This window comes from Malaclemys terrapin, chromosome 13 (genome assembly GCF_027887155.1).
Source record: "Malaclemys terrapin pileata isolate rMalTer1 chromosome 13, rMalTer1.hap1, whole genome shotgun sequence".
In the NCBI taxonomy this organism is placed as follows: domain Eukaryota; kingdom Metazoa; phylum Chordata; order Testudines; family Emydidae; genus Malaclemys; species Malaclemys terrapin.
Genome location: NC_071517.1, coordinates 12145125 through 12165634, shown reverse-complemented (window position 1 = coordinate 12165634; position 20510 = coordinate 12145125). Strand labels below are relative to the sequence as shown.

Sequence of the window (20510 nt, the reverse complement as noted above, 5' to 3'; positions counted from 1 at the left end):
ACTGTCTCCTCTACCAATATGATGCATCACTGGGGGGAGCTGGGCTGGTAAGATGAAGTAATGGTGAAATCTCAGTGGCTGCTTTCAATTGCATGTAGTGTGTTTGGTATGGTTCATTAGTTAAGCAAATACTATGTGGGCAAGGAAGGTGCGCTACCATGCTGCCAACTAAGCACATTTCTTCTCCTTTCAGTAAATGAAAGGACCTGCCATTGACATTGATGGGGAGATATGGAAGCAAGTGCAGTGGAAATCAAATGCTAAGTTCCTGCTCATAGACTAGAGACCTCAGTCTAAAGCACATCAATTCTAATCTATATCAGAATGGTCATGACTTTCCACTGAGTTTATCTGAAGTTTCCCATGCAACATTTATTGTAAACTTAACTAGAATAAAAACCACATGTTAATGAGCAATTAATTTACAATCAATACATCTTTAAAACAAGCTATTGAAAAAGAAAAAAGGGGGAAGAGTTTTTGAGATTGTAAATATATTTTTGTTCACTTTTAAGAAAGTTATGAAATTCATGCTAAATGTTAGCTTTTATTAGCCAAAGTATTCAGTGTAGATGGCTTCCCCTTAAACAGCTGACAAGTCAGGCAGTTACTTCGTTTCACCAGTTACACTCTTTTCTAGGACAGCAGCAGAAATAGCCATGAAAGTGAGTCTTCACATACTTGACCATAATGGAAGTAAATGACTTGTCTTTGACTGATTCAGTTGCAGTACGTGTGTATCATATAAGCCACATTTCTCCAGGTGTCATGAAGTATATCAACTTACTTTATTCATGCTCTACTTTGTGTCACTAGTATAATAAAGTCTGTACCTATTGTTTGAATATCCTCATTTACAACAATATTTACATAAAATGTCATTGATCAACATCCATGGTATTGCACAGTTAACAAACAACCTCCACTCTTCCTCCTCTATTTCCCTCTCCTACCTTCCAAAAAGAAAGCAGAAAAGTTGCAATGATCAAGGAAGCATGCAAGCGCTTAAAAATGTGATATTTCATCTCCATTTGAGAGATTGTTGCTAAAGGATAAGGCAAAATACATGTTCTGTGTTGTGTGTGAGGGGAAAAAAAGACCTTTTTGCATCACAAATGCCTGTCTCAGGCAGTAGATGGTTGGAGTGCCCACGGAATACAAATGTGATGGCTGCTATCTTGACCAGCACACTGGGGATTTAGTGAGCTAAATGCATGAGTTGCTACAGCATTAACTAAATGGTCACGTCTCCCTAGCTGGGACTATATAATTCATAACCACCGGTGATTGAGCAGAGACTGGACACACTCACCAGTGGGTTACACAAGAATCACGCCTGCTATCTATTTAAAATCTGTTCAGACTTAATCTTCATTATTTCAGGAAAGATGTCTCCACAGTATATTTTCTTGGCTGTGAGAAATCTGAAGTCCCACCCCTTTTTGTACTTGAAGTCAATATGAATGCAGTTCTATATATCAATTGTGGGGTCTACTAATAGAGTGGAAAACATTGTTACTCTCACCCAGGTGACTGAGTCGATCACCTTTGTTAACATGTTCAACTTCCATTGGCCGAAGGCCTGGGATTCTGAATGTGTGTTCCATATGAAAGTGCTAAACACAATTAATAAAAAGGAAACAATTGCTGTTGCATTACTGAGCCAGAATGGTGTTAAATTTTAACAGCTAGAGAGTACTGACTACACCTACGCCCTATTAATAAAAAAAAATTAGCAGTGCAGCAATAATTTTGCTGGAATTAGTGAGCATGGAATGCATTTTTTTCATGCCAGTGATTGTTTTGTACGAGTCATTACACACCTCTTTTCCCCACATGAACATCCTTCTAATTATTTATAAACCAGGGAGACGGGTATGTTCATTCTAAATGGCAGGGGATCAGTAAGAATAGATAGTTTCAAACTCCAAGGGCCAAATTCTCTTACTGACATCCATATCAACTTCAATGGGTTTGCAACGGTTTAAACGAGAGCATAATTTTCTCTGAAGTGTCTACCAGGAGACTAAAAGCCAACCTAAGAAATTAGTGAAGATCTGGGATGTTGGTAATTTATGGCTTTTTTGGGGTCACATCTCTTTTATTTCACCTGCTCTACTATAGATGGGCACTACGAAAATTAGGCTAGAAGCAATACAGCAAGGTATCACATAGAAGACATGCAGTTGTTGGTATAAATGCAGGAAACTCTACTTGTTTCAGTGGCACTGCCCCTGTTTATGCCAATGGTGAATTTAGCCCATTATTCTTAATGTGGATTTTTAACCTGTGTAAGTGGCACTGTTCAGTCCCCTCAGACAGCAGTTGTCATGATCTAGGGCAGGACTGAGGCATGTAACAAAGGGCTGTACTGAGCCATTGTGGGGGCACCCCCACTGTAGTGCAAGGTCCAAGAAACCATGTGTTTCTGGCAGAACCTCTGGGAACACAAGAAGAGCCTGGCTGATGATGCAATACCCTTGGGGAGAGTGCAGCAGTTATTCACATCTCTGGTGTAGAATTGTAGGAACTAGACCTGGTCCCCTTTGCATAGGGTAGAACTTGCTGTAGAGTCATTGCATTTCCTGAATGCAAGGACTCCCTCTATGATATACCTCTGAATGGGGAACAGGGGATCCTTGGGCTTTCTGCTCCCTTGAGTACCTATGCAGGAGTCAAGCACCATTTATTTCCTAAATCATTTGCAATGTATCTTCTGGTGTGCCTCTCTCCCACTCTTAGATCTCTTTGCTTACTGTGATGTAATGCACTCAGTAAGTACCATTTGGGTTACTAATAACTCCACAGATTTGAACTGCAGTTATAAAATAATAGTGCTCTGCATATCTCATCCAAGAAATAAACAACAGAGCTTTAAGTGGAAGTCACAAGGCTTAGATTAGCAGGAGCAACCAACTGAGCATGTGAGGATTGGGTTTAGACCATCAAAAACCAGGCACAGAGGTGGGTAGGAATATGGAGTGGAAGTAAGAGCTTAAACACTCCACCACAGATGAAGCCTGACCTGGGTGACATCCTGAATTCATGTAAACAGGATTAGAAGTGAGCTATCTACCAGGTTGTGGGGCCCAGAGGGGAAAAAAAAACCTTGGGGTTTGAGTCTGATGCAAAGGCTCCCACTGGCTTTACTGGCCTCTGGATCAGGGCCTATATTACCTTGTTTGAGTCTGAGGGCCCCGCAAGATGTAATCTGATTCTTTGGAGCTGACCAGTATTCAGTTGACCTGAGAGCTATTTGCCCACATTGATGTTTAGGATGAATTATGTTTAAGTTGTGGTCTATTTTTTCCACTTGAGACTCTGAGCAACGGAGCCACACCTGGGATGAACTGGGTCCACTGCATCTGTTTTCAGCTGAAGCATGTTTATGGCAAGAAAGTGAACATTGCATACTACAGACCCCCTAAATAGCAATTCATGGGAATGACAGAAGAGGTAGATTTCAGAGTAACAGCCGTGTTAGTCTGTATCCGCAAAAAGAAGAACAGGAGTACTTGTGGCACCTTAGAGACTAACAAATTTATTAGTGCATAAGCTTTCGTGGACTACAGCCCACTTCTTCGGATGCATCCGAAGAAGTGGGCTGTAGTCCACGAAAGCTTATGCTCTAATAAATTTGTTAGAAGAGGTAGAGTTTCTCTCACCATCTTAATGTGACCCTGGAAAGGGATGAAAAGGGTAATGAAGAGGTGGAAGAAAATATTAGGGATCTGGGGCAAAATCAGTACTTGGTCCTGCTAGTGAAGGCAGGGGGCTGGACTCAATGACCTTTCAAGGTCCCTTCTAGTTCTAGGAGATGGGATATCTCCATTAATTTATATTGTAGCCCAATAAAAGCAAATATTGAGCTGGGTCCTTATTTAGTCCAAACTCATACTGAAAATAGGCAGACTCCGCCGAGAAAAGCCTACAGGATGTGGCACCTTATTACCAACCTTTGCCTTGAACCACCACTATCTTTCCCCACCCATTCCCATTTTTCCATATCTTAGTCAAGTTTTTTTCTAGTAGAAATCTTGCATTTTCAATAGTAATAGACTGTCACCCTTTAATGTGATGTCTTTTTAAATGTATGATTTCTATTGAAGGTATAAACTTCATAATATTCAAAGTTATTCTGGGTGAGGCTTCTCTGCATACTTTGTCAATATCCTTCTTTAATAACCATTTTCAAATTTTGCTAAACTCTAAGCATCATTCCTATCTGCAATCCACATTCTGTTCATCTTGAGCTGCTTATGTCTCAGGATAATTTCTGAACCCGTGAACTTTTCTCTACACAAATTACATTTCATTAGCTTTCACATTAATTTACATAAAGGTCTCGACTCAGACAATTTTCTTTACGGATGTTGAAATTCTCATTCTTTTCTCTGCATTTGTTACACTGATTTTCCTAATTTCCCCCCCCCTTCATAGCAAGAACCACACATAACAAAATTAGCCCTCTTTAAGAAACTACGTAAGCCACATACTTTGCTTTATGAAATTAAAAATGCAACATGCTAAAATGGTAGAACCTAATCCCAGTGCTGTCAGTGGCAAACTCCCATTGACTTCAATGGGAGGGCTTTTGAGGCTGGATAATTAGGGTTCAAATATTGAAACAGGGATATTTTACAGAGAATCTAGTGTTTAAAAACGACTCTATCGCATTGGATCTTCTCGGTTCATAATATGGAATCATAGAAATGTAGGGCTAGAAGGGACTTCAAGAGGTCATGTCGTTCAGCTCCCGATGCTGAGGTAAAACCAAATACATAAACAATAATCCAGTAGGAGAAATGCATGGTCTAGAGATGAGGAAGAGGATAGGAAACTAAGTGGTTCCAAGTTTTAATTCTAGCTCTGAGTGTTTCCACCTGTTGCCTTGGACAAATTACTTATGCCCAGATTGAGAAAAGTGGCCTCTAATTTTGGACACCGAGGACCTGATTTTCAGCATCCGTAGCTCCCACCGCTTATGCCTGGAGCTTTGAGAGCTCAGCACGTCTGATAGTCAGGTCCTTGGTGTCTAACGTTGGAAGCCAAGTTGAAGTCCAAAAACAGAAGCCTCTGAAATTTGAGACTGTCCATAAATTTGGCTATAAATTCTCTTGGCTGAATCTGAGATTGGGATACTTATTCGTATGTTCCCCTGTGAGGCAGTTAAGTGTTAAGCATTAAATGTAAGGAAGTAAGTCCAAAATTCAACATCTTTTCCCTTTCAGATGGCTTCTTGGCAGCAATTCTGGTGCAACACATGAAGCCCAAATTTCTGCACCGATTCCTTGGAAGCTAAAGTGCTGGTTTTATCCAACATTAAGTGAAGTGTGGGCTCCTCTACCCGCAAAAGCGTAAACCAACGTGGCATATTTCAGTTTTAAAAACCAATATTGCTGTTTTAAAATAAAAGAAAACTACCTTCAGCCCCTCAGTTGCCCTACTTTAAACATGAATATTAAAGCAATTTTTCTTTAGAGATATTCATATAGTTCCTGACTAAGTCTATTTAAAAGAACAGTCATTTCAACCTCTTCAAATCCAATTCTTTGTGCTGAGCCACTGGCAGAAGAATAAAACAGGCATTTAAAATCCACTTTGGAATTCCAAGGGGGGGGGGGGGGTTGTTGCGTCCATTTTAACCATTAATATTTTCTTACATTTCAAATTCCCCTTTTGACACATTTTGTCCTTGGGCTTATTATGTAACAGACTAAATATCTCTTACTGCGTTTTTAATCATTGCTTGAACTGCCCTACTTACAGTGCGCCTGACTTTGGACCCAATCTATACTTGTCATTCTGGCCATGCTCTCACTGAAGTAATTGGGACTGGCCATTTTGTTACGAGTACACCAAGTATTCACTGAGGTTCCCTAAAGCGCAAGTTAAAAAAATCCCAGCTGTTAAATGCAGTATAGAAATCCTTGTAATATATGAAGTAAAATTATTTTTTCAGCAATGACACTATAATCCATCACCCAAGGCAACTTTAGAATTACTTTCAATAACTTTTTCACATTCCCAATTTGCACTAAAAACACTTCTAATCAATACTTGTTACTGCAGAAAGTAAGCTCAATGTATTGCAGCGGCACATTGTGCACTGTGTGTATCTATTTAGGGCTTGATTTTAACAGCTATGTGGGTCAATGTTAACCATAATTAAAATTTTAAAATGGGTCCAATAACGTTAGACTATGAAATCTAAAACTACCTACATTTTGCATTTTCACCTTAAATTCATGGCTCATCTCATGACCTAAATTCAGTGTGATTGGAACAGATTTCATAGTTCAAGGTTTGGTTTAAAAGAAAAGGAAAAACAATCAATGAAAGGTTAAAGAACATGGTATCTACACTCTAGACAGAAGCAGCTTCCCTCCCATAAATTTGGGTGGGGGGAGTATTTTGGGCGACAGAGGAGGAAGAGCTCCCTCTGTGGCATAGTCCAGATGTCTGTCTGACACCTGAAGAGCAGTTTGCTGGCCCAGGAATCCATACTTTGGGATTTGGAGAATCAGCAAGGGGAACACGCATCTCTTCCTTATCACTCCATAGGGAATCCTCAGAAAAGTTAATACCTTAACTACTTCTGTGCTGTGATTTATCCCTTCAGGGTATTCTAGGGGAATGGCTGGTGAGAGAAACCCTAGCATTTTAGCTACCAAGAAACTGTACTGTCTGCCAGGGTATTTGGGGGAAGGAAAGCAGACCATCTATGAACTGGGCCCAAACCCCTACTACTTCTCTAAGGGTGGGGAGAAAATCCTACCCAGTGAGGGAAAGATCTGAGGGAAAAATTTGTGAGGGGAGCCCTGTGGTTCTTTCATTTTCATAAGTACCTATAGGGGGAGAAGAAATAAGTTGCATATTTTTAATAGAGAGTAATTAACTATTGGAACAATTTACCTAGGGATATGGTGGAGTCTCCAGCACTTGAAGTCTTTACCTCAAGATTGGATGTCATTCTAAAATATATATGCTATTTTAAGATGTAGGAATTACTGGGTGAAATTCTATGGCCTGTACTATGCAAGAGGTCAGATTAGATCAGTGGTGGGCAACCTGCAGGCCATTGGGCCACACCCTGACGTGGCCTGGCAGGGTAATCCGCTGGCAGGCCGCAGGACAGTTTTTTTACATTGACTGTCCGCAGGCACGGTTGCCTGCAGCTCACAGTGGCCGTGGTTTGCCATTCCTGGCCAATGGGAGCTGAGGGAAGCGGTACGGGCTGCAGGGACATGCTGGCCGCAGCTTCCCACAGCTCCCGTTGGCCGGGAATAGCAAACCGCGGCCACTGGGAGCTGCGGGCGGCCATATCTATGGACGGTCAATGTAAACAAACTGTCTTGTGGCCTGCTAGCAGATTACCTTGACCGCAGGTTGCCCACCACCGGATTAGATGATCATAATGGTCCCTTTCTGAAATTTAATATATTAATCTTTTTCTCTCAATGTTGCAATCACTGTGGGGGAGGGAAAAAGCGGGTTTCCATAGGCGGGCATGATCCATCCTATAACAGGCAGCATGCATATAGTAAATATGTATTTAAAGGAAATTTTCCAAGCCTTTCACAGAGAAACCTGAGATCAGGCAAGTTTTGTTACAAATATGAAACTTGTCAAGGTTTAATGGATTTTTCAGAGAGCCTTGGAGAGTTTCAGGCTCAGTCCAAAGCAAATGAGGTTTGCCAGACTTTAAGGTTTAAAACCCCCTGTGAGGTAAATGGTGGTAAACTCAATTTTATAGATGGGTAAGATGAGGCACAGATACCTTAAGTAACTTGCCCAAGGTCACAGAACTGGGAATAGAACAGAAGAGTCTTGATTGCCAGTCCCCTAGCTAACCACTGAACTACATATTCTCCCAGTTTTCAAAAGCAAAATGGGGCTAGGATTTCCAAAAGACGAGATTTCATTTGCTCAATCAAGATCTTTATATTTTCCTGCCTTAAAGTTACCTTCATTGTTAGCTGACATTTAAGCTTTAGTTTTCCATTCAATGGTATGGAATTACTGAACGTTCTCACTTAAATGCATTCCACATACAGCAAATGTACAATACTTATTTTCATGACATCTTCATACTACTACCATTATACGCAGTAGCAATTCAGTAGAAATAGCATCTTTTTAAACACAATTAATAAAAAGGAACCATTGCTTACTACTGAATAAAATGGCAGATACCCACTTCCATGTTAAAAACATGATCATGAAACAAGAAACTAGGTAATATTTTGTAAATTAAAATATGTTCTGATCTAATTCACTGTTCCACATGTAACTTCCATTATTAACACAAATGCATTTTCCCCATGTAAAAATAGTATATGTATATTTGTTGAATTTAGTTTAATTTATTGCTCTTTCAAACACAATATATGCTTTGAACTTCCAAGTATATATTATATGGACTGATGGCTCTGCTAAGTTCTTTGATAATATTATGTCCCCAAATTTATCCCCAGGTCAGCTGGAAATGATAACTGGCAATACAAACCTTGTAGCTTTTGTTCGTTACTAGATGTCCCTCACATCCTGTGATTCACTAAATATATGCGTTTACATGAACTACATGCAGCTGATAGTCATGGTGAATAAAAATAAACTTACTTTTATATGTTATTCTTGTTATGGTGTCTCTGTTTAGCATGCGATTTAGAAATGGATTTGATGATTCAGACACCTAAAGGAGAAAAATGAATAATGTCAAAAACTTTGTTACCACAAGCCTCACCTTTCAGGAAAATATAGCTTGTGTCTGTGTGTGTATGTGTGTATATATATAGAGAAAAGTATGGGAAAAAAGGCAGATACGTGATTGCTTTGCAGGGCTTTTGCGAGGAGAGGCATAATCAACTATAGATGGGTATGTCTCTAACAGAAGTGGTTAGAAAGTTTGCATCTAAATATAAATTCAATGGAAAATAGAAGGAAAAACTGACACATGGATAAAAATGTGAAATAGAGTCTCGATCTCATCATAATTGAATTGGGTGGATTTATGGGTGATTAGCACTCTACTTGGTATTCTCTCATAGAATATTCAGTGTCATATCATGTGACATCTCTTATATCTCCTATTTCAGACCTCATGCACCGGTCTCCTCCTCTCTCTGTTGTATCTATTTCTAGTCACTTTTTATCTTTATTTAGAATTATATGTTATCTGTGAGATTCCCAACACCAGGCTATGCGGACTGCAAGGGAAGTCTGACTGAGTGAATTGCATACTGTGGAAGGTTGTATGCAGAATATTACATGTATTAGCATTTTATTTTTGCTATTCATCCTGGGATATTTTATTGCACTGTAAGTGGCAGAGCTAACAAGTGGTGTTGTCACTTAGGCCAGGCCCTCTAAAGTCCAACACATTTATGTATCTTGGTTGGTTCTGTACCTGGCCTCCTGGTACTCTAATCAATTCTCTCTGCTGTCCTCTCCTGTCTGGGCTACAGTATGTTTCTTAGCAATTGGATGGATACTGCTGTGACATATGCAGGTTTCAAAACACTTTTATTGTGAGGCTTGGAAATGTCATAAAATGTGTAATATAACCATTATGGGTCTGAACCAGAATCCCACCTCCAAATGGCCCCCAAGCATTGCAAAAGTTCTGTTCTGGATCCTCACCATTTGAGGGACAGGAAACCTCTGAAATCCTTGTAGTTGTTTCCTCAGATTGTTTTCTCTCCTCCACACGGAACAAGCGGGGGAATTCTCCCCAGAATCAGCTCATCCCCCAATATCAGGAGGTGGCCAGAGCCATGACTGATCGAGTGGTACATGGAACAGGATCTGGTGCGTTCAGCGCTTTTATCTGTGAAATTTTTTTTTACCCCTCAACATTTAAACATACTGAAATATTTGGCAGTAGGTAACAGCTATGTTCAGTGACCATCAAACACTGTGTCTATTCCGATGCACAATTATTTCAGGGAATGATTTACACTGACTCAGACATTCCAAACAAAACATGCACTGTCACTATATATGGAAGACAAAGACCCAGGTATCTGTGTGAAGGGAAACTACAAATCAGGTTCTACACTTGGGGTTATTCATTACATTAGGAGCGCACCTAAAGCAGTACACAGGAATGATGAAGTTATTCACACAGAACTGAAAATTGTGGGCAGTATCCAGGAGATGCATCAATTCTATCCCTTTGCACGAACTACAGTTAACTCACTGGGCTCGCCGAACAGTACAATATAACAGGGAGGAAAGAGAGAACCTGAAGAGCTTTCTGACAAATACCTCAAATATTAGAGCTATACAAAAGGCAGCAAGGAGGTCCAACTTTCCAAGATAACTGGTGAAATAGATATTTGAGTTATGAGGTTGCTATTTTGACAGAAAGTTTGATCCTTCTAAATTTATATCAGAGTATACTAAAAGGGATTTTTTTTAAACTGACTCTATCTAATTTCTGGGGACATTGTCTACATACTTTGAGGTGCAGAGTAAATCAGAGCATCCTTCCCCTAGAAGGAGCAGCTAATGTTTTGCAATAACAGTTACTAAGGCAAGGTGGAGGATACACAATGGTATAACACATGTATTGCCGCAAGGATGCAATAAGAGGAGAAGAGGATTCTAAAGTGTTTGAATAAACTGTGAGCTCTGAGTATTAACAATAGATGTAGAGGAGTGTAGAGGGTATGTCTGGTATGAAGGTTAATAGATAATCATATGGTCTTCTACCTGTCTGAAATGCAAATAAGTAAAAGACAACTAGATTTTCAACATTCTTTCAGTTTTGATAATCTAGGGTGTTTTAAATGACATTGGTAGGGAAACTCATTTCTTGATTTACAACCAGTCACCACTCCTCTAAAATGCAATTGTCCTCTCTCCCCACTCCTCACCCCCATGAGAAAGGGGTTCATTTTAATTATATACTCACTTTTGCATCTCTTCAGGACACCTCAAATCTGCAGAATTAATAACTTCCCTGAGCATTTTAACATGAAACTATAAACTGCTATAGCTGCTGTTTATTGTATCAAATATGTTCGTTTAACTGTATCTTGTCCTCCCCACAAAACTGTTTTTCTCCCACCTGGTGTGTTTTCCCCATTAGACTGCAGGCTCTGTGGAGCAGGGACAGTCTCTTTCATTATGAGGGTACAGTGCCTAGCGCAATGGGGTCTCTTGACTTCTGACTGAAGCAACAGGCGCTGACCGAATACAAATGATGATGACTAGTGCTAATTCTAAAATTCTGTTCACGGCAAAATCTCAGTAATTTAAACATTAGATAATATTTATGAAATTTAAATACTTACTTTCATAAATATAGAAACTACCACCAAGCCATTGGGACTTTTTGCAGCCTCTGTGACATTTGTATACAACTCATGATTATAGTGGATTAGTTGAACCTAAAAGATGCAAGAGGGGAAATTATCATTAAACAGTGGAGAATCATACTGTGCATTGTCTGCAAATACTATTTTGATATATAAGCTGATTGTTTTTATTAGGATCCCCACCATGCTAGTAAACTTTGTAACAGTGCAATTTTTCAGAGGTTTTTGCAACATGCATTATTTTAATAATCTCAGTGACCATCTGGCTCAAACTGGCACAGCACCAGGGTGTCATCTTCTAAATTGCTGTTAAGTGAATTTACCACATATGAAGTGCACTGCAGGGGTTGGCATAATTTCCCTGCTGCAACAACAGTTGCCATAGGCATCAAGTAATATGTACTCTTCAGCATCAGCTCAAACTCAGAGCTGTCAGGGGTTGAAATATTTGTACAAACATATAAAACAGAAAATGTTGTTGCGCTTTGTAGCTGTTTACAATTCAAGAGACTAATGTCATTGGCCAAAATTTTCCAAATTGGTTGCCTGGAGTTAAGCACCTGTCATTAACGCTTGTCTTCCCTTATTCCTCCTGCTTGTTTGTTGCATCAACTTGGCTGCATCTTATCTTAATTTAAAATCTCTATTTTAGATTGTCAGGCCCTTGTTTCTCTTCCTGTATGTCTGTACAGTGCACAGCACAAGGGGCTCAGATCTGATTGGGGCCCTTGGATACTACTGTAATATAAATAATAGTAATAAATAGCCTGACTTTTCAGGGATGATGTATGCCCTTTACTCCCAATGTAGTCAGAGGGAACTGTGGGTATTCAGCATTTCTGACAATCAGGCAACTTACTGAGGTGCCTCGCTTTAGGCAACCAAGACTGAAAAATTAGTGCCACTGTTCCAGCATTTTTAAAAGTCTAGCAGCCTGGCATTTGGAATTTAAACCCCAGACCCTCAGAGGGCGGTCATGATTTAAACTTAACTTAATGGGAGAAAAAAATCCACTGGCAATAAAAAAAAACAAAAAACCTTCATGGCATAAAAAAGCATTTTTACGACCCCGACTGAACTTACTGTGATTCACTGTGTGCTAATTGGTGTGATATTATGCCAGGTACAGAGCATCATGTATGTTATGTAATAATATTAGATTTTAAAAAACGGCGGTCATATCTCATTAGGGTCTACGTTTCTGTTTCTTTTGCAAATCCATAGAAAATGGGATTTATGAAGGGGGAGCTCACCAGCGATTGGGAGAAATGATCCTCCCCCAACATCAGACCAGCATTCTCCCTAGGCACTTCTATAGCTCAGACTATCATAGTGGCCACTGCTGACTTAAAGTAGGAACTTTGGTAGCATATCTCTACAGACCACATGGGCAGATGGAAAAGGACTTAGCTAGCCATTTACATTTTAGTATGCATCTGAATTCAGACTATCTGAATACTTGGACCTAAGATCAGCACAGAAAATGGGCAATATTTCCTGAACTTGGGAATTCTGATTTAAACTCAGATTTAAAAGTAAAAACCACTATGTTACATTGTGCTATCTGTTACCCTGGTGAAAATCTGGAGTGAATCCACTGAAGTCAAAGGAGTTACACCAGCTGAAATGAGAACACAAACTGACTTCTGTATATTAATATCAAATAATGTCGGCAAAATTAAACTTGGAATTTTGAATTTAAAGAAACTTTGAAAAGTTTTGTTCCATTCATACTACTTGAACTCACAAAGTTTATGTTCTGCTTAGCTCACAATATCAGATCAATATCAGACCAAAGGTTCTCTTTTACCTCCAAATGGCTAAAGTCTTTTATAGCCAGCAAAGAAGCTGCACCATAGAAGGCTTTCCTCCCATGAGATGATCACGGTCATGGAGAAAAATCTTGCTAAAATGGGGTTTAATAACCATAATGACTCTGTCCCTACGACAGATGGAATGCTTAGTGCCCCAGTTGTGCAAAGATACAGTAGCAAAGATTGGTGTAGCAAGAGTTACCTGACTCTTTTGTGATGTATGTATTAAAAATAATAATGTTAAGGCCTTTGTTTACCACCAAAATATGTATGTCCATTAATGTGTGAGCCAGCAGCAATCTAAGTTATGGCATACATTTCTAAATCAAGCATAACCTACCTGATTACTGCCTCATTAATCATAACTGGAGAAATAAATGATGCCTTATAAACTTTGGGAGTATTCAGTATTTTCCTATACAGTGCCTTGATTGCAAAATGCATCTGGCATGTTACGTGTAAATGCCTGATCTTGCTGCCCTGACTCACATAAAGAAAAACACCCAATCTGTACATACATGTTCAATAAAGGCATCATCATGCTTAGCCACAAGGATATTGGATGAGCTTATAAATTCCTGAAGGGCACAAGAGAATGTTTGCTTTAGTACGTTGAGCAGGCCTGGACCCTTAGCATACAGCATTACCTTTTACAACTCGCATTTAACGACCCAAAACAAAACAAAAAAATCTGAACGTGAGGGTCAAAATGGTTGTCAATGTGTTAATTTTTGACTATTTTTCTCCTCTGCTGGATTGTGAACTATCAGTTGACCTTTTTACAACTGGCACAGTAGGAAATTTTTAAGCAAGACAAAAACAAACAACCTGGAAGCAGGAAGAAAAAATGTCAAAGTAGGCAATGAAGTCATATTCTGAGCTTTGAGAGTCAGTAGAGTTGGAGGAAGCATTAACTATCCTATTGTGGCATGTCTTCTAAAGGTCTTGTAAAGAATTAATGAGTGTTTTCACTAAACTGCAAACAGAGGGTCTAGGCTCATTAGTCATCAGCTTGTGATGTTACTGAATTTTTATAACATCTTAGCCATAGGGACTGTGCCCTTGTTGACACTTTTAAGCTCAGCAGCATACATTCTGATTTTATTTACTAGCATTCACTCCAGCAGCCAAAGTCAATCAGTGAATTTGTGAGGAAATAGGTCATGAAATCTGCTTTAGATGGGATTTTCTTGTATAGTAAGTCCCTCAGTTACCTAGGTAAGCTTTGTTGATCTAATGAACCAAACTGTAAGACTGGCTGGACTGAGTAAAGTAAAGGTAAGAGACCAACTTCATCTTTCTTTTGTAAGTGCAATCCCCACTGAGGACAACTTGCAGAAACCGTGAGAAAACACTCAGCTCCCATTCCAGAGACAGAATTTGTAGGAACAAGACTAGTAGGTGGAGTGAAGGGAAATCATAATGCTGGAATGGGGCTCTACAGTCCATGCCAAACGTGTGGGCTCAAATTGTTAGGTGATTAGTGGGCATCTATGCATGTGTGAATTAACAGGCTTGATCTGATGGGAAATTGGCTGACTAGTTAATTTATCCACTGTTCTATAATTAATCTCTCTTTCCTATAATACACTCTGATCCAGAGGAACATTTGTACTTAGCGTGACCAGACAGCAAGTGTGAAAAATTGGGATACTTTTTTGGGGGGGCGGGGTGGATAATTGCCTAGATAAGACAAAGCCCCTAGTATTGGGACATCTGGTCACCCTCTTTGTACTATTTGCTTGAAACCCCCTCACCTGTACCAGTGCTTCCAACTGGTGCCTGTTCCAATAGCCCTGCACACACACAGACTATCCCTCCTCCCACAACTGCTCAAATTGCTCCAGGGCTAGTCCCAAATAGTATGTTTAAAAACAACAACAACAAAAAAAAACGGTTTCAACATAGGTTGAGGCCGAACTTCCAACTTTGCTAACTACCATAGTGTGGAATGAGCTACTGTTACTAAGAAGAGCTGGTTGAAAAATGGGAAATTCTTTCTGTGAAAATTGTTGCCGAAAAATGTTCCTTTTCCACAGTAAAAACACTGAGATTCAATTTTTTTTATGACCAGCTCTACTAAGTAGGGCCTTGATTAATCCACCTCTCCAATGAGGTAAAAGAATGGACAGTGAGAGGCCATGGTGGGAATGACTTAGGCTTTAGTATCATTATCATACCATGATTAGTCACTCGTCCAAAAAGAAAAAAATTACCAAATAAATCGAGAGAGACACAACGTGGGTGAGGTAATATCTTTTATTGGACCAGCTTCTGCTGGTGAGAGTGACAAGCTTTTGAGCTCCACTTGTCTCTGAAGCTTGAAAGCTTGTCTCTCTCACCAACTGAAGTTGGTCCAATAGCAGATATTACTTCACTCACAAGGTTTTCGTATCTTGGGACCAACTCTGTCTGCTGCAGCAACACTGCAACCAATACATCAAAAACAGTTAAAAATTCAGATTGTATCAGCTCTCCTTCTCTTCTCTCCCCTCCCCCGGAACTTAAATTCTATAAACAAGTAATTTGCATATCAACAAATCCTTCCAACTACCTGTTAATCAAAAAGTCCCTTTGGATGACACTGACCTGCCAAACAGCACTGTATATTATAAAGACTAAAACCTTCTAAAGCATTCATTTCATTCCCTTTGTTCATAACATGTTAATTAACAACAAGAATCAATTTATGTTAGTAATTGCTGAATATGTAGTCATACTGGAAATGTACACCAAATACAATCTCCAAACAAGCAATTTCCTCCATCAAAATCAAGCTGATAAGCAATTTAGTTAAAATGCATTGCTAAATAGCCCTGATTCTGCTCCCACTGCACACATTGGCAAAACTCCCATGGGACTGGCATTGAGTAGACACACTGATCTCAGTTCTCATGATATTAATTGACTACATCAGACATTTTAATAACCAGATTGGCTTAATTTTTTAAGGCAACTAGATTTAAACTCTATTTATAATGACAACCCAACTACTCTAAATCAACTGAACAGATGGGGGATTGCAGCTACTTCAATTTAATTCCAGCGCAAGAAGTTCATTGTATTACAAATGTGTTTTTGTTTTTTTGTTTGTAAAAAGAAGCTTTATGCTGAGGATCCCCAAATGTGCTTGTCTCCAATAACTGGGTATTCACCTACAGGCTACTAAACTGGTTGAGGAATTAGTTTTTGAAAACTATTCCCCAAATATGCAGAAACATAAAAATTGTATAAAGAAATGGGGGGGGTGTGGGTGAGAGAGACAGTGAATGAGTGTGCATTAATTTTGCAGGTTTTGCCTTTAAGGAAAAGACCTTCAGAATTTAATATGGAGCGTTAAACTTTCTACAGAATTTCTGAAGGAGCAAAATGCTTGTTAATTTAATTCAGGGCGACCCAGAGTCCTCAGAGTACAGACTCCTCACCTTTATTTTCAAGCATCTTTAGCTTTATCCACTAAGTAAACAACTGTTTTCCCACAGCTGCAGATGAGGGTGTGTAGTCTGAGCTGAATCAGACACTGCTGTTTTCTTTGTTCTATTGCTGCTAGCTGGTTTTGAAATACTGTTGTCTGCTCCTTTCAATTATTCAGTCTGAGGAGGAATTGCAGACACCGAGTTCTGAAACAGAGATGTTGTCTAGATTCGAATGTGTACCAATCTCATCCACCAGTGTAGCTGTACCAGTGCAAACTTCTAGTATAAACTGCTATAAAGCACGGTTTGTACCAGTGCAGCTTGCCTTGCTTTCAAGTAGGGGCAAGATCCACCAGTGCAATTTTCAGTTTACCCTCTCAATAACAGGAGTTTGTTTGCATACATGTGGCTGGCCACTAATGGCTGGAATCAAGCCAAATTCCCAGGGTAGGCAGGCTCCTACTATCCAGTATTGTAATTGGATTTAAGGTAACTTCTTGTATGTGCTTTCTGTATTGTGCAGTTTGTGTGGCTCCACCATCTTGGCTGTCCTCTTGATCCAGCTGCCTCTCCCAGGCCTTTTTATAGTATTGTCTTAGTGCTCGAAAAGTTTTCCACAGGAGCAAAAAAATTAGCAGTTGAAATGAGAATCTCAAAAGGATTCAGCCAGGAGCTCATGGAGACACTGCCCTGCTAGATCACATCATATATAAAAGGTTTTGATATTGATTATCTCCTAGATTGTTACTGCTGCAGTTGTAACCAGTGGAAATCCTTGGAGAGAGTTCTGGCAGGGCAGTGTTTTCTGTTTGAGGAGGGATCCTTTTCCCCATTGGTCCAAAAGAGCCCAGATTTTTTTAACCTTCAGGGCACCCTGGAAGGCCTATCAATACTCTGGGACTTTTCCAGGAAGAATGAGGTGAGGTATTTAAGGTGACTGTATTATCTGTGGTAACTCTCTGTGTTATGGACTAACAGCTTTTTAGATTGTCCTATAGGTGGCGTATTAGTCTGTTGTTTTTTCTCTTAAAGATATTTATCCTTAGGTTGTATGTTTTATATTCATACAGTGCTTTGGGATTGGAGATATAATTAATACATTTAAATATTAATTATAAAATGGTGGATACATTAAAGAATTTCACAGTTGATCACTTAAGGTCACAGTACAATAAACATGGCAGTGCTACAAGGGTATTTTGTTTTTCCCACAGAAGAACTTCATATATTTTTCACTGCACTAATATTTTATTTATTAGGATGTTCTTCAGTGTTAGGCATGCAGGTCTTTTTTTTCTAGTTTCTATATACAGAGTGGTCACTTTCAAAGCGTCCCATATGCAGCAGGCCTATATAGAAAATCCCGGTATAGAATTCTATAGGATGGTTTAAAAAGATATAATTCTCTATTAAAATCTATAAATCTTCAGAGTAACTTCTATAGAAACTTGTGAAATACCTATTGTACTCTATCGGTTTAATCCCTATAACAGGGGTCGGCAACCTTTCAGAAGTGGTGTGCCGAGTCTTCATTTATTCACTTTAATTTAAGGTTTCGCATGCTGGTAATACATTTTAACATTTTTTAGAAGGTCTCTATAAGTCTATATATAATATAACTAAACTACTGTTGTATGTAAAGTAAACAAGATTTTCAAAATGTTTAAGAAGCTTCATTTAAAATTAAATTAAAATGCTGATCTTAAGTCGCCGGCCTGCTCAGCCCGCTGCGGGCCTGGGGTTCCGTTCACCTAGGCCGGCAGCAGGTTGAGCGGGGCCTGCGGCCGGAATCCCAGCAGGCAAGGGGCCGGCAGCCAGAACCCCAGGTTGGCAGCGGGCTAAGCAGGGCTGGCGGCTGGGACCCCAGCTGGCAAGGGGCCAGCAGCCAGAACCCCAGACCTGCAGTGGGCTGACCCCTGCCCTATAATATTCAGTAGGACTTTTCCATAAAGTGTGGTGCTTAGGTCCTATAGAGTTAAGCTTGTTCCTTAGACAAATCTCACCTTTCAAGTGATGGCATTGTTCTTTTTGGTTTAACAAACTCAGTCAATATAGTGAGGAAAATCCCTTTCAGTTCTGCTTTGCGTTTCAGGGCTCTTAAACAATATAGAATCTTGGTATATGCTATTGATTTCCTTTGGAAGATTCTCCCACTAAGATCAATTTGCCATAGAACAACAGATAGTTCTTTGTTTTCCTTGAGCAACAGAAGGTGTTTTTTTTCAGGGAGAGGGAGGGAATTAAGATTAATCACTCTCATTTTAGTCAAGGAAAATCCAAAATGTGTCCTTGTTCCATTTCTTCCAAGAATGTGCATTGGACCAGAAGTGCGCACACAAGTTTTTAGACATCTGAGGTTGGCAGCATAGGGAGTATCAGTATGAGCTGACTACAGTATATTAGGAGTAGTCTACTACCCCGTGTCCCATGCACTGAGTTGTTTACATGCACTGCTCTGGTAAGGCTTCCTACTGTTGACATTATAGATCAGTTTCTGGCTAATGTGGGGGAAAGGGCTTAACTCCCTCCCCTAAGAAGCATGTATGTATATATGTGCGTGTATATCATTAAAAAGCTTAATTATTATGCACGTATATTTTGCCTGAGACCAGCTCGAAATACTTAAATTACGTTGCTCAGATGTTCACATGTCAGGTGCAGTTCTTTCTGGGTGCCAAGAGATACTCTACTTGAGTTTTCTCTTGATCTCATAGCCCAGTAAAGCCTGCTGCATATCTGGTCATATGGAACGCTTCCGTTGTGGCATTTGGGCAAGAGGAGACTGCTGTGCTACCTTTCCTGGAGACCACAAATTCTATGGCTTCTATTCAGCAATCTTTTAAAAATACCTGTGAAATATGGTGGTTTAATCTAGTGTGCATACGGAATACCATGATAAACGTTAGATCGCTGCGAGGGGACAATACAAGGTTCTTTAGCACTGAGATATGGAGAATGATTAGACTGATGGAATTTAAAATCCCACAGTCCATTACACAGAACGTTCTCCTTACTGCTGTTGGGAGTAATGGAAATAACCTTTGTCCTACCTGCAAGTGTTATAATTGAGCATATAACCATCTTGATTTGTAAATGACAAGGACCTCGAGGGAAGGGAATGACAGCAGGGAACAGCTAATCTGTAACCGTAACATTTTTTATTATACTATGCTGCCCAATAAACTGTTGTGACATCTGATTTAGAGTGAACGCAGAGTACAGAGCACATTTCCAGCTCAGCAGGAAAGGAGAAGTAAATTGAATTGCTCCGGTAGACAAGTTAAGTGTTTTGATGCAAAGTCTTTACAGCAAGTGACTAAGATCTCATTAAGGAAAATATAGATTTTTTTTTTGTATATACAAGGTTTATTAATAACAGTTAAAGATTTAAATTTGAATGTAATCAGCATCCATTCAGTAATGAATTAAAACCAAGAAAAAGTATTTGACTGTCGTATCTTAAAATACAGATGTTGCTACAGTTCTTTTAAAACAGAGCTCAGGAAGAGGAGAGAGGTCAGAATTTTTTTGTCACATTCATTCTCTGGATCTGAAATTAGTTTATTGTCCTCACTTTGTGAGGGAGATTCTGAAATTTCTGTGATGTCCACAGACATTACCATCTACTTTTTTCTTTTTTTTTTTAGACAGTCATTTTTAGATATGTTCTAAATCAGGGATTCTCAAACTTCATTGCACCACGACCCCCTTTTGACAACAAAAATTACCACATGACCCCAAGAGCAGGAACCAAAGCCTAAGCCCCACTGGCCTGGGCTGGGGGGACCAAAATCCGAGCCCCACCGCTCTGGCGGGGAGGTCCAAAGCCAAAGCCTGAGCCCCATGGCCCCAGATGGGGGGTGGGGTGGGGGTCAAAGCCAAACGGCTTCAGCCCCAGGAGGGGGGCCTGTAATCTGAGCTCTGCCACTCTCAGCTGAAGCTGTTGGGCTTTGGCC

At 39.7% G+C, this 20510-nt stretch overlaps 1 protein-coding gene across 1 annotated transcript in view; it reads right to left on the bottom strand.

The window, feature by feature from the left end:
* Positions 1-20510, bottom strand: part of CA10 (carbonic anhydrase 10) — a 332189-nt gene that overhangs the window by 6571 nt on the left and 305108 nt on the right. Inside the window, exons 6-7 of the mRNA XM_054046565.1 lie at positions 11301-11396; positions 8623-8695 (exon numbers count right to left, since the gene is read on the bottom strand). Coding sequence (XP_053902540.1) covers positions 8623-8695; positions 11301-11396 — 169 coding nt within the window. The remainder of the gene's footprint in view (positions 1-8622; positions 8696-11300; positions 11397-20510) is intronic.